Source organism: Silene latifolia, chromosome 2 (genome assembly GCF_048544455.1).
Source record: "Silene latifolia isolate original U9 population chromosome 2, ASM4854445v1, whole genome shotgun sequence".
In the NCBI taxonomy this organism is placed as follows: Eukaryota; Viridiplantae; Streptophyta; class Magnoliopsida; order Caryophyllales; family Caryophyllaceae; genus Silene; species Silene latifolia.
Window position 1 is genome coordinate 121,472,813 of NC_133527.1, and position 14,581 is coordinate 121,487,393.

The 14,581-nt window shown below is 36.9% G+C and overlaps 2 protein-coding genes across 3 annotated transcripts; one reads left to right on the forward strand and one right to left on the reverse strand.

Moving 5' to 3' along the window:
* Positions 1-3,448: 3,448 nt before the first annotated feature.
* Positions 3,449-9,263, forward strand: LOC141642926 (O-fucosyltransferase 8). The gene is made up of 10 exons (XM_074451925.1): positions 3,449-4,115; positions 4,437-4,526; positions 4,638-4,737; positions 4,964-5,034; positions 6,340-6,428; positions 6,878-6,998; positions 7,102-7,245; positions 7,658-7,992; positions 8,095-8,335; positions 8,732-9,263. Exons 1-10 carry the CDS (start codon positions 3,732-3,734, stop codon positions 9,038-9,040), a joined length of 1,884 nt encoding a protein of 627 aa, XP_074308026.1. The 5' UTR covers positions 3,449-3,731; the 3' UTR covers positions 9,041-9,263.
* A 195-nt stretch (positions 9,264-9,458) lies between these two features.
* Positions 9,459-14,299, reverse strand: LOC141642927 (nucleobase-ascorbate transporter 2). Of its 2 annotated transcripts, XM_074451926.1 has the most exons (14): positions 13,970-14,299; positions 13,786-13,883; positions 13,024-13,197; positions 12,310-12,410; positions 11,840-11,915; positions 11,689-11,748; positions 11,344-11,528; positions 11,109-11,205; positions 10,923-11,009; positions 10,777-10,835; positions 10,595-10,686; positions 10,222-10,299; positions 9,974-10,134; positions 9,459-9,864 (listed from the first exon to the last, which is right to left on the reverse strand). In XM_074451926.1, exons 1-14 carry the CDS (start codon positions 14,058-14,060, stop codon positions 9,652-9,654), a joined length of 1,572 nt encoding a protein of 523 aa, XP_074308027.1. In that variant the 5' UTR covers positions 14,061-14,299; the 3' UTR covers positions 9,459-9,651. The 2 variants fall into 2 exon arrangements, with proteins under 2 accessions (XP_074308027.1, XP_074308028.1); XM_074451927.1 differs by lacking the exon at positions 13,024-13,197.
* Between the last annotated feature and the right edge of the window lie 282 nt (positions 14,300-14,581).

Sequence of the window (14,581 nt, forward strand, 5' to 3'; positions counted from 1 at the left end):
GCCAAGATACGAGACGAGGTGGCTGATCTTCGTACCATGAATGAGGATCTCTTTGAACGTCTTGATGATAAGAAGCCATAATCCACGACTTAAGCTCATGCCTTCCTAACCCGTTTATCTCTTATCAACCATTGGCTCTTTGTCTTTAAAACTCTTATGCACTTGTGGATATTTTTTTATCTTGCTTGAACAATTTCTGTGTGTTTTAAATCGTGTGGCTAAATCTTGAACATGTTTTATCCTCCCTTGATGATGTCAAGAGGGGGAAGTAGTTCAAACTATGCTTATGTGTGATCTTTTAACTCTTAGGCTAACGTTCACCGTAATTATGTCTTAGCTACCATGATTAGATGTTTTACTTTGGCCAAACATTTCGCACCCTTCAAATACCTTGATCATGTTTATAAATTATGCATATGTTGAAATGACCAAAGACCGACTAACCATGGGCTAAGGGGGAATATCACACATGTTTGGACTTGTCATCATCAAAGGGGGAATTTGTTAAAACACATTGAGTTGATGATGCCAAGTCCCCTTGTTATTTGATTGTTTGCTTTTAGTTGAATATGATTAGTGATTGAAGCAATTAAATGGACTTTCAACGATGACTCAAGATGATCAAGATAATCAAGAAAGTCAAGACAATGATATTATCCTAGCCTTAGTCGAAAAATGTAAGAGTAAGTGTAACATTCTCATCCAAGTCTAGTTATGGCAAAACCATGCAACAGTACGTTGTACTGTGGTTTCTGATACTACTGTATGGAGGACGTTTTCAACGAAATGTTTTAAGTGTTAAAACTTTGCAAATTTCAAACCTTGGCATTTGAATCTTCAAAAGCTTGAAAACAAATCTGAAATTTTTGAGTCACAAATCCACTTGAATAAACCTCTAGATTTGTGCAAACACCTTTTACATAAATGGTAAGTTGGACTTGTCAAACTTTTAAAGTTAGAAAAGTTTTTTGCAATTTTTGTAAAAGGTCACATGTTGAGTGTATTAGCTTAAGTTTTCTGATTTCTTCAATAACTTAAGCCCCAAGCCTACTATAGTCTAACACTTACCATCACTCAAAGCTACTAATTTTATATTGGATTTAATTTCCATAAGTTGTACTTACTTGAGATCAAATCCACTATAAATGGAGTGTCTTAGTCTCATTTATTTCTTAAAACTTTCCAAAGCATTTATTGTAAAACATTGCAAATCATTTGTGCATTTAAAGCTTTGTTTTTCAAGTGTTTACAAAACGTTTTTCAGATTTTAAAGTCTTCATTTGTTTTCGAAAAAGCTGTAAACCTCCAAGTATTAGTTCGCTGTACTGTGACATAATGAGTTTGTTCCATTATTCTCGTGTTAGATCTTAATTGTGATTTCCATGTTCATTTAGTGAACTCTTGAGATTCAAGATTCTGTAACACCTTGAGATAGAACCCATAAACTCTTGAAGCGGAGTAGCTTTAAGTTTGAGTGCAACCGGTGTAGGTTGGCGAGTTATTTTTATTTTAAGGGGTTTAGTAAGTTTGAGTAAATTTCTAAATAAGCAATAAAATAACGGTTGGGCGTAGGCCTCGGAGTAGAGGCTGAACCAATTTTTAAAAAATGTCATTTGTTTGTTCATTTACTTTTACGTTCTTTCACCTTGCTATTTCTCGCTTGTACCTAGTCAAGTTCTGTGTCAGAGTCACCTATATTGTGACATAAAACTGCTGTACCTTCTTGTGAACTTACATTCAATTAAATTTCTCAAGTCTAGTACTTCAATATTCTTTACTTTAGTTAATCAATTAACTAAGTTAAGGATACAATTTTTAAAAGGTACACCTAATTCACCCCTCCCCCTCTTAGGTGTTTATCGTTCCTAACTCTTCAATGTTGTTGCTTGCTTATCTTGATTATTCAGTAACTGACCCCGTTTAAATGTTTTGAAAACCGTGGTGATCCATTCGGGGATTGTGAGCAGTTGATTAGCAGATATTTCTATGGAGTATGTGCGGGATCTAGCTGGGGATGGAGTCATCACTAGTCCGAGTCTTTTAGTCTTCCGCTGATAGTATATGACATTTTATTTCAGTTTTGGATGTCAGTGAGACGGTTGTATTTTATATTTCCAGTTTTGGTTTAAGATGTACGCACATTAAACTTTACAACTTAAAGTATGTTTCTTTATGGTCTCATTTGATTACTTTACCTCGGGTAACCGAGATGGTAGCATCTCCATGTGCTAGGGTGATCTTGGTAAGGCACATTGGTGTATGAGGGTGCTACAATACTCCTACCCTTAATCCTTACAATTGGTCTCCCTTGTGACGGGTTACCATTTGTGGCAGATATTTTGTGAGATAAAATGATAACAAAATGGGTTAGTGGAGAAAGGGGACCACATGAATAGTGTTGCAGAGAGAGAAAAAGTGGACACTTTGTGAGATAAAATGGTATCCGTCACTCAAGAGTGACGAATATGTCATGTCTTCAATGAGAATTTGTGTAATCCTTATGCCCACATCAAAGGAGAATAAAATAGCGGATTGGAGGGAATACATGCCGTTGGAGAGTTAAGAAAGTAAACCCTATACCTCTAATTTGAATAAAAATCAAAAGACTTTTGATGAAATGCTTAAATTTCATACTTTTATAATTGATCGGGATCTTTCGTTGCTTTATTCCTAGTTATTTTTCAACATAAATCATTATTTTTGCTTCACATTCGTTGTCCTTGTATTCATATTTTGTATCTGAGACCAACAAATCACGAATTCTGTTATTTAAGTGAGTTTCAAATTTGGATAACATGGATACAATCTCATGATTCTAATCTAACTTACCAACAAATCAGAAAGTTCATCTATACAAAAATGATAAATAAAATAAATTTTTAAATTTTTTTGTTACCGTAAAAATGGAAACCCAAAGGCAGATAAAGGACTCTTTCCTTGCACACAAATTCCGACCACATTTTCTTGCGTTCCCGCCAAATTCTTGGATTTGTTTGGTAGGCCCCACCCCAACTACCGAACTTGTCATTTTTTAGTTTTTCATCAAATTTCTTAATCATCTAACCCTAATTTTTGGCTACCGATTTCGTAACGAGATTTCAAAATTGATCAAATTTTAGGGCTTGCTTCTTCTAATTTTCTCTCTCGCGTCGCATTCGCCGCGATTAATATCGAAATGGACTGTGGAATCCGTCCAATTAACCTTGATCAACAACAATGGTTGGAGTTTGGTGAGTAACAAAATCTTTCTGTGATGGTGATTGTTAAGCTTATTACCAAATTAATTAATTTCTGCATTCACTATTTTATGTAAATATTTGAATTAATCTGAATTCATGACATGTGTATTTAACTTAAATGCATACTATATTGCTTAATTTTTACTCACATAAATATCATTGTCATGCTACCTACTTGGTTAACTTCACTTTGAATTATAGCTTTGTTTGCTCACTTTGATGTGTATTTGTAATCTACAAATTGAAATTCAAAGGCAATATGTTAAGCTTGATGCTTTTGCTTCGTCTAATTTGACTGATTCTTTTTGTTATTTTATCCAACCAACATTAAATATGAACACCTTACTGCTGAATTGGTAAAGAATTAGTTTGTAAACTTCGCCATTTTAGAAAGAAAAAGGAATAAAAGGGGAGAGGATAAAAACCCAACTATGAATTTGCTGTGAAGCAAAAGTTGGGTTTTAAGAGTTTGTAAGGATTAGTTGAATTTTGATGGGGAGAATGGGATCTCCAAAGACACCGGGACCTCATCCAGCGAATATTGATTTTATATTCGGGATGAGAGAGTGTCAAATTAAGTATTTAGAGAGTATTGCTGCTAATAATGATCCTTCTAGAAGAAGGGGAATGTCAGAAAAAGTTTACCATTTCAGCAAAAATATATTGTTGGGTAGTTTGAGGAGTAACAATAAGCATAGTGCTTGTAAGGGTGTTTATGGTGGCAAGAGGCAGAATTGGGTTAACAGGAATTTAAGGTCTATTTGTTTTACTATTGCGTTGCTCGGGTTCTTCTTTTGGTTGGATTCCATCATGTTTGCTGATTTTGATTCCTTGACTTTCCGCAAAATTTCAGTCTTAGAAACAAATACGAACAAGGTATTAAATTGGAAAATTTATTTCTGATTTCATTCATCAATGGCAATTATGGATTAGCGTTGTAAAGTGATTAGGGATTGAATATCTGGTTAAGCTAAGGAGGATTCTCTTAAAACGAATATTGTCAGTTTCGGTCCTAGCTGCATTTGCAACGGAGCTAAAGACTCACTATTCTTTGGTTCTACATTATGAATTCAGTAATCTGGTTGCTGTTTATTTAGTTGGAATTTTCTTTGTTAGTCATTTGGAAACACCTTTACATTTTTCCCTGGGAAGCTGTTGATGGACTTACTGTGATTTTTTATCTGTTCATCATGAAAGGGTGATGGAGGGGTTCCTGCCAATATTGGAAGTTCTTCAGCGTTGATGTATAGCCGTCTTCTCAATTTGGCTTCTGCTTCTCTTGCTGAGGTTGCCTATACTAAAACTATTACTGTTTACATTGCTTACATTCCTTTTTGTGTTCTTCTGTGTATATTTCTAGTTGAAGTATGTTAATAAAAACCATATTGCTTATACCAGAAAGAGTTTGAACTAGCTTCAAATAATGTGTGGAATGAACCATCCTCACGAGCAGCAAAGTGGAAACCCTGTGCTGACAAGCAAACTTTAAAAGATCCAGGTGATTGCATGTTTCTACTCTAGATTACTTGTTTTGCACTTTCCATTTAAAGTGAACAATTAAGAATTAAGATTAGCAACACCTTTCAATAATATAGTTACTCAAAGCTAGGTAGTATGTTAAAATTAAGTAATTTGCACTTGATCAGTTGATCTGAACAATAATTGAAATTCTTATGCATTTTTTATTCCTAAACCGATTCCTCTTTTTCCTTCTATTGTTACAGGAATTCCTAAAAAGAGCAACGGTTACATCCTCGTTAGTGCTAATGGTGGTCTCAATCAACAACGAGTTGCGGTAAGGGCTTCATGGATCTCACTTTCTCAATCTTTTTTCCTTCTTTAACAGAATCTAGAAGCAAAGAAGATAATCATCTTCACGAGCCCCGGGTTATCTGCACTCTACTTGACCATCTGTTGTCAATTCTTTGGCAAAATAAATGATAGATATCCTCTAGCTAGCTGCCTTCACATGTGGCATAGCCTTTGAACTATCTATGCCTTCTGACTGCTTTTGAAAGATGAGCTTGTTGTTCTGAATATATAGCCTTGGTAAACTAAATAGACTTATGTCTAGCTTGTAAAGAATGTGTGTAACCGTTGACACTAAAAATCTGTTTGAAGCGTCAAGAATTACCGAAATCAAGCAAAAGTCAGAACGTCATATTAACAGTGCGTGCATTCACTTCTAGGTGGGAAAGGGAGGATGAGGGAGGGAGAACGGCGCTTAAGGGTGTGTTTGGATAGCAAAAGTGGAGGGAAAGGGAGAGAAGGGAAGGGGAGGGAGAATGGAGAGGTGGAGTTTTCCCTCCAAGTCTTGCCTATGTTGGAAGGGAAACATTTTGGCTTGGAGGAAGGAAATGAAGGGATCCATTATCCTTCCCCTCCAAATCCCTCCACCCCTATTTTGCTATCCAAACAATGGATATTGCCTCCTTCCAAATCCCTCCCCTTCCTTTCCTTCCAAATCCTTCTATCCAAACAAGGCCTTGGTGTTTTCCCTCCGAGCCTTCATGTTGAAGGGATTTTATTACCTCGTAAAAAGGGAAAATGGATCCCTCCTTTTCTCTCCAACCCATTTTGCTATCGTAGCAAGGGAATGGTTCCCCTTCCTTTCCCTCCCCCCCTTTTCCCTCCAAAACAAAGGGTAAGAGTCTGAGGAGGCACGTTAGCATCACTTGCAAGTTCCTATTAGAAAGGCTTTCTGAATCAAACCATGTGTTTGGGTTACAAAACCTTTCGCTTGAACTTCACAGTTTGGTCACTTATGCTCAGTTTATTTGCTGAACAATGTGCCATGGAAAGACTTTTAGATTCTTATGAAGTGCTACCCATCCCCATTTTTCTCAAGTGGGTTTTTGCTAAAGACATGCAATTTAAGTCGCACGCTATTAAGTTTGACCCGTTACGCAAGATCATAATGGAAGTTGAGATGAAACATTATTCCTACGGCTTGTTATCTCAAGTTCTGAACTTCATTTGCTTGAACTACAGTTTCAGATGGGTGGCTCAACAGTTGATCAAAACAAAAATCAGAATTGTCTGCATGTTCAGATTCTTTTGAAAATCAAGGAACCTGACAAATAACTGTTGATGTCTACAGGTCTGCAATGCTGTTGCTGTGGCATCCATGCTTAATGCAACTCTAGTTGTCCCGAGGTTTCTCTACAGCAGTGTCTGGAAGGATCCAAGGTGTTGAAATGTGGAATATACTGATATGGACATTGTTTGTCGCATTATGCATTCAACCTTCAGACTCTGCTTTATGACAGCAACTTATTATATGAGACGGTCTTGCATGTGAGACCAACCCATTAACCCTATAATTAAACGAAGAATACACAAGGATATGGGTTTGTCCCACGTGTGAGACCGTCTCATACAAGGCTCTTTGCAGATTTAGATTATGCCAGTGTTAGGCATTTGTAGAGTGTAGACACTGCATCATGGCCTTTGATATTCCCATTGCAATATTGAGGGTTGTGCACAACTTGCGTACTACCATTATTCTATTATTACTTTTGTCCACTTTCTCAATTTACCAAGATACTAGAACAGAACACTGCTTTACAAAGACCAGTATTTACAGATGCCTATAGGCTTATTTTGACATGCTCATGAACTAATAATCAATGCTGCAGCCAGTTTGGCGACATTTATCAGGTGGAGCATTTCATCAACTCGTTGACGAATGAAATAGCCATTGTCAAGGAACTGCCCTCCCAATTTAAGTCATTAGACCTGGAAGCAATTGGTAGTCTAGTGAGTTGCTTCCTCAGTGCAACTTTTCATTATTGATGTAGACCTCGTCAACATTTTTCCATCATTTCACTTATTTGTTTGATCATGCTTACACGCTTTTCAGATCACTGATGCACATCTTGAGAAGGAGGCAAAACCAATCGATTATTCCAACGTTGTACTTCCTCCCCTTTTGCGAAATGGTGTTGTTCATCTTCTTGGATACGGAAACCGTCTTGGTTTCGATCCATTACCTCCGCACCTTCAGGTAAAGAGCCTGTTATGTTTTTTCCTAGAAGTTTCAGTGAAAAACATCATATAATGATCTCAACATTTCCGTTAAATTTAAAAGATGCTTAGTGTAAAAATATGCGATGAACTTGAACTTGATCGAGGAAGAGTGAAGTAAAAACAATTTTGAAAATAAGGGCTAGTTGCTTTTTAGGTAGTTATAGAGAAAGGAGAAGTTACAAATCATTAAATTCCAAGGAGTCAATTAGTGACTTCAGAAGGTCCCGAAAATATTTTGTACTGGCAGATGGGAACTCTTTATGTCTGCTACGCTGGCCTCTTGCATTTGATCTGCTCCCTTTTGGTTGCTGATCAATGGTGCTCTCTATCGATACTTCTCGTCAAATGATCAGAACTCCATTTTGACATACTATGTCACTTTATTGCAGAAATTGAGATGCAAATGCAACTTTCATTCTTTGAAGTTTGTGCCGAAAATTCAAAAAGTTGGTTCAGTATTAGTCAAACGAATACGGAAATTTGATCCCTCTCGAAATATGCTGGACAAGGAATTGCTTGGAGACTTTATGCCAGAGGTAGATTCAAAAAGGCGAGATGAAAATAAAATTTCATCCAAATATCTTGCTCTACACTTGAGATTTGAAGTGGATATGGTGGCGTATTCTCTTTGTGAATTTGGTGGCGGGGAGAGTGAGAGAAGAGAACTCCAAGCTTATCGAGAAGCTCATTTCCCATTACTCCTCCAACGACTTAAGAGTGCAAAGTACGTTATCAGACTTGCTCTTCATATATATATATGTCCTGTGTGTCTTGAAATACGCTGCTAGTAAATTTGATATATCTGTAAATTTTATGGTGTCTTTAGGCCTGTCTCTCCAGAGGAGTTAAGAATCACTGGAAGATGTCCCTTAACCCCAGAGGAAACTGGTCTTCTCCTTGCTGGGCTTGGCTTAAATCGTGAAACGTACATATATCTTGCTAGCTCTCACCTATATGGTGGGAAGTTACGGATGAAACCATTCACCAGCCTTTATCCCAATTTAGTAACCAAGGAAGATCTTCTATCATCCAATGAACTTGAACCTTTTAAAAATTACTCGTCTCAGGTAAGCTGTTCATGATTATATGTTGTCTCTTTATACCCACACCCTTGCCACTTGGACGCCGAATTTGTAGGCCAATGTAGTATAAGTAGAGGAGCTCGAGTACTGTATTCTCATTCTAGTACACTTTTATGAAGACACTAATGATTTTAAATTTTAAGCCGCCTTCACCAAACATTTCTCAATCACATAAAAAATTCTAAAAATTTAAATTTATACTCCTAATTACTATTGATTTAAGGATGTGTCACTGCACCCGTATTCTCATTCTAGTACCCTTTTCTGACACCCTTACCTGACTCTGAGTAACCTAGGTCACATTAGGACTAATTTCTTATTCTAGCAATGCTGAATTATTCTTTTACATGGCAATTGATGGTTCATTATTGTTTCTGGCAGCTAGCTGCACTGGATTTTATAGCATGTGCAACAGCTGATGTATTTGCAATGACCGACTCTGGAAGCCAGTTATCTTCCCAAGTGTTGGGATTTCGTACATATTTTGGTGGAGGCTATGCCCCTACATTGCGTCCAAACAAGAAAAGGCTTTCCGCAATCTTGTCTGAAAATGGAACATTGCCATGGAACAGATTCCAGGAGAGAGTAATTAAAATGATTAAAGAAGGACAAAGGGTTCATGTGAGGCGTTATGGGCAAAGCATTTATCGGCTACCCAGAAGTCCTGAATGCATGTGCAGGACTCGCTAGCTTTCAGACCCATCAGTCCCTTTAGAGAGCAGTCCTTGCTGGAGCGTGTGGGGTGTCTTTGTTTCTCTGTAAGTAACGTACCATGCGTGAACAAGTTTTTTGTATCTTTGGTAGCACAGTTTTGATCTGTCATAATTCAAAATCTCAAAATGACCAACCACAAAATTCGTTGTAAATGCAGCTGAGTTCATTTACTGAATGATAATTCAAATCATTGCGAGTCTTAATATGTTTTAACTGCAAGGGCGTCAATTCTTCATGTTGCTTGGTCATTTAGACTTTTACAACTAATCTTGGCGAATTACAACCATTGTGGATCGGTTGAGTTTCATTATTGATTTGTGTTTTCGTCTTTTTTTTTTTTTTTTTGTTCCTTTTCTGCTTCATGAAAGCCCCTTAGCTTGTAGCACACAGTATAGATAGAATGAATGAATATTATTAAATAAATAAATAGACCCGAAATAACGAGTTGAAGAAATACATAGATCATTTGAGTTGAGGGTTTAAGTCCAAAGAGCAGAATTGGATTTCACTCATTGATGTCATCTTATTTCCATCCTCCCTCTACATCACCAGTATTGTGATCATCTTCAACAATACACCGTCCCTTATCATGATGGAGGGAAAAACCTGTTGAGGTTGAAGGGGAGGGTGTAGAATTCTTCATTTCTGCTATCTCCTTTGAACGTTCGGAATTTTACCCACCATGGCATCCCTCTGTCTTTGGCACTGTCCTTATAGTCAAGGGTGTTGTCGAGTAGAACCGCCACTATTAAAGCCACCGCCGGTGAAGACGAGAAGATGGTGTTTAGGAAATCATTAAACTGCAATATACAGACATCACCAAACTCAATTTCTGCTAATAACTGTAATTATAACTGTGGACGTAACATAGTAAAGACGTATTTGGTTCCTCAGTAGTAATATTCTCACCCATCCAGCCCTAGTGTGAGAAGGCCCATGTCGAGCAGTTGTAGAGTACTCCCGAAAATAATTAGGGATGGACAGACCAAGGAACATGGCAACACCAGTTATGAAGAGATTCCTCATTGAGTTCATATTCGTGAACTGCAAGAATGATAACCCGACTGAACCTGGAATTAAGTAACATCGACAAATCAGACAAACTAGAAAACAAAGAATGAACTCATAGTATCAGAAATAGATAGATAGATGCTCACCCACAAGGCCGAAGAAAACACAGTACACAGCTGCAAAGATAGTAAAGGGTATCGAAGCAAACAAAGCCCCGAATTTTCCTGCAAGTACATCAGTCAGTGACTGTTAATAGCCACTTAGCCAGTATGAAGTGGGCATGTCAAACAGTCGGCGAATCGGTTTTGGAATGGACATTATATAAATTACCATAATTTGATATATACTCCTATTAGTTTTATTTTCTTAGATATATATTTTGCACTATTTTATCCAACTTTTGGGTAAAAACCTGCGAAGTCATTCCAGGACCCGGGGTCAATGTTTACAGAACCGTGACCCGACAAATCGGCTCAGAATTTGACGCAGAGAGGGTTGAAAAAGTAGTTAGGCATTTACCTAACATGGAGAAAAAGATCATAAAACCCGCAGAGATTTGGATAACTCTACGACTTCCTACACGAGTGCTCCCAAGAAGGCCGACATTTTCTCTGTTATAGATCAAACAAATAATTAAGTTAGGTTCAGTAAAGCGAATATTGTAGCAGTAGGAAAACCACGACATGTATGTAAATACCGACATTGACACAGCAGAACCACTTAGTGTCCCAAAGAGTCCACTGAGTAAGATCCCAATACCCTGTCAACACCATCAATAGTTTCAGACTCTCAGTAATGCTACTCCAATGAGCATAGATAAAATGTTAATAAAAAAAGTATTACAGACCTGCCAACCGATTCCACGACTCAGAACATGAGGAGGAGGTGGAGTTGCGCTTGCTAGTCGAGCTGCTGCTTTGAAAGCTCCTGTTGACTAGTAAACGGCAGAAATCAAAGATATTTTGTGATTAAGAAGTCTGATTTAGGTTATGCTCTTTAATAGACTTGCTTAATATGGAAGTAAATGTGATACCTCAATTAGGGAGACAAAAACAGCAGCCATCATTCCGAAAGCATGACTAGCATCGAAAGAAGGAGCACCCCATTGTAAAGGGTATGGGATCTTTATCCTGCAGGGAGTATAAATTGAAGCAAATGTTAGAAATGGAACTCAAATTATAGCATTACAAGTTTTAGAATCACATTACTAGTTTCAAGTCTTAGTCACTTTGAACAGTGGGTAAACTATGATTCTGTGGTCGCCTTACCATGGTGCAGTAGAAATAAGGTTGGCTCTGTCAGTTCGACAATTCATTTGAGTTATCTCAGGACGGTGTTTGTACGCTCCACTGGCTGTCAGAAGGTGTGCATATGCCCATATCACTGCTATGGAGAATAGAAGAGCAAATCTCTCGAGCATTGGCAATGTCTTTATCTGAAAATGTTTCAGATACTAGCCAACAACAAGAAAAAAGCACGTTAATATACATCTTGAAGCTCCTAATCTTTTTATGTCAGACCATCTTACACGTAACGTCTTGGAAGCCACTGTTACTCTATGAAAGAAATTTTGGCTCCTAATATAGTGCTTAAGATTATTTGCAAGAGTGTACCTGAGAGAAGACAACGAAGAGGATGAGCATAGGGACACCAATTTCGACACATCGTCCCACCTGTGAATCAGAATAACAAGCAAAAAAAATACCAAGGATTAGAACTCAAAAGAGAGTAAAGGGATAACATGTATATTAGTATCACACTCACCACAGGGAATCCTCTATCAAGCAGGCCAAAACCCACTAGCGATATCACTGGAACCATTCCCATTGGACTGAAAAACCTGTCATACAGTCCATGAACATTTTCAGCATTTCAGGGTAATTATTTCTTACAAATTATGCAATCATGCTCAGTTTATTATTATGTGCTCGACACTCGGACATGATACTGTTAGTACACTTCCACCTCATATTATTATGTGGCTGTAAATTTGTCGTGTCGAGGTGAAATAAGTCCAACAGTCTCACTTCATATTAACACGGAGGATAACACTACCTACATCTCATTATATAGTTCCATTTTGAGTTTTGGCCAAGTAATCATATCATATATATTCACTTATTCTTTGATAAAATGTCCATTATTCCATAGCGCCACAAATGTAGTCGATATGATGAGGAATATAAAGAGAAGGGAACTGAGAAAAATAGTGATTAGCAGACGGATGTTTGAACCTTGAAGAAATAGCCCAGAGTTGGCTGTATCCGAGGATGATTTGCACACTTGATGCAACAATTAGAGCCCCTTGAACTGCTCTCATTGTGCTATTAAATTTCTGTTAAAAACAATACATAATCAGGTATGAATCATATTGTTGCTACTCTTCCCTATAGTAGTGACTAAGCTATGATGATAAAGTCTTAGCCATCCATTGGACTCAACTTTTTCAAAAGTGCCTTTTCAGGATACCATAACTTTAGTAGGGCCTATATCCTATTCACATTACCCAAAAAGAGAATACAATACCACATTCCTAATAGGACAAGCAACAAGTGGGGTGGTGGGGGCCAAAAATGTCATCACTTTCAAGCTATTTGACCCGTCTATAGTAAGACTAGCTGGTCGGCCAGAGTAGCCTACTAGTAATGAAGATATGGGCATAATAACTGAAATTCCTTGAAACCATTCTGTTTTAAGCAACATTTAAAAAAAAAAAAATGTAAGAAAAGAGTATTATTGCACTAAGTTTTTGTATGGAGTACATAAAAAGTTGGAGGAATGAATGAATATTCATGGTGAGTCAAGTTGGTATATTTCACACTGAATCTTACTCCTTGAAACAGATAAAGCTAGTTCCTTTACAAAAACAAAAAGGGGATGGATGAGACAAGTGGTGGGTGTTTTTGTTTATAAATTGTACATGGAAGAAATGAAGATTAAAGAGGCACCTGAGAAGGATCAAGTGTAGTGAAAGATGAGTCGTTGATGATGGATATGATAGGGACCATATAAGCATATGAGCCTCCTATCACTGTTGGTAATCGCGTACCGAAAAGCGTTTGTAGTAGTGTATTTATCCCTTGTACAAATAGCAGTGTTTGCACTACTCTTGCTTTATCCCCCTGGTTTATACCAGTACAATTATAATGCGTTAGCTACAATTCTAAATGCCTCCATATGCACTACTCTTGCTTTATCACACTGTGAAGACGATAGAATCACCAGCAACAAAATTGGTAGGCCCAAATGCCCAATCAATATTCTCTTCAGTCTTCACTAAGGAAATTCTAGTTTTACTTTTACACACTACAAATATTCCTAAATAGATACGTAAATAAATAATTTGAACCGAAAAAATATATATGTCATATAAAATGGCCATTTTTTAATCACTGGAAACAAGAATCTGTATATTCCGCACTTTTTTTTTTCTCAGTTGTGATTCAGACATGTTTTCAATTGTAAATTGCAGCATTATTTTCAGATTAGGGCTTCTAATATTTCAGCTTCAAATGTAGTACTTGATAAGTTGCAATGTTGCATACATAACTCTACGCTCCTTTGTCATTTATTTACCTTTTATATTCTTCATGAGGTATATTCTAATCAAAAGTAAACAAATAATTGAGACGGAGGGAGTTATTTATACAAAGAAACCAGAAGTTTAACTAACACTCTTTATTTGACAAACTTGAAAAAATGAAACTCACATCACTTCCACCCATTAAAGGAACAAGGAATGTTGGAATCATAACAGCAGTTCCTAATGACAATATGTAATGCTGGAATCCCATTGCAACTGCTTCCCCTGTTACAACCAAACCACCAATAATTATATTATATGGAGACTATCTAGTAATTGAAAAATGACAAAGATAGAGAAATATAATTTACCCCAACAAGGATTGGAATCAATGCAATACTCCAAACCTTGAAGTTGATCCATTGCTGGATGACTTATCTCCTCATGTTTTACACCCTCCATTTCTTTCTTACTTATTTTCTAAATCAATTAATAATCAAGAGAAACTACACAAATAAATGCATCAAATATTTTTAATTAAAGTCAAAGAAAGATGAAAAATGTGTGACACTATTGGTTGAAATAAAAACAAGTGAAGAAGAAAATAAAGTACTCCGTAGAATTGTTGGAAGAATTTAAGAGCGTACTCAAAAAAAGAGAGTGATTTGTAGAAGTTCCCAACTTTTTAATTTGCAAATAGTAAAGCTTTATAAGCAAGTGACACTGCACTTCCAATGTGAAGTTTCCGTTGGTTTTTTTGAAAATTCCCAGGTTACCCTTCAGGCGTCAACTAACTGCCAAAACCCATAGTTACCGTTGCTTTACTTGTCTGACTTTACCTTTTTTTTCATTTAATATAAGTAATTATTAACTGCTAAATCTCATAAACCAGGTCAGAAAACAAATATAAATAGGAGTACTACTTGATACTTCCTCCATTCGACTCCACTCTACCACTTTCTTTTTTCACGTTTGCCAACGCG

Bases quoted from the DNA above. Each gene is read 5' to 3' on its own strand.
- LOC141642926 (XM_074451925.1), top strand. From the start codon at position 3,732: ATGGGGAGAATGGGATCTCCAAAGACACCGGGACCTCATCCAGCGAAT. The intron at 5,035-6,339 runs GTAAGGGCTTCA...TGATGTCTACAG, and splicing joins TCAATCAACAACGAGTTGCG to GTCTGCAATGCTGTTGCTGT. The intron at 7,246-7,657 runs GTAAAGAGCCTG...ACTTTATTGCAG, and splicing joins CATTACCTCCGCACCTTCAG to AAATTGAGATGCAAATGCAA.
- LOC141642927 (XM_074451926.1), bottom strand. From the start codon at position 14,060: ATGGAGGGTGTAAAACATGAGGAGATAAGTCATCCAGCAATGGATCAA. The intron at 11,529-11,688 runs GTACACTCTTGC...GTTGTTGGCTAG, and splicing joins TCTTCGTTGTCTTCTCTCAG to TATCTGAAACATTTTCAGAT. The intron at 10,135-10,221 runs GTGAGCATCTAT...ACTTAATTCCAG, and splicing joins TGTTTTCTTCGGCCTTGTGG to GTTCAGTCGGGTTATCATTC.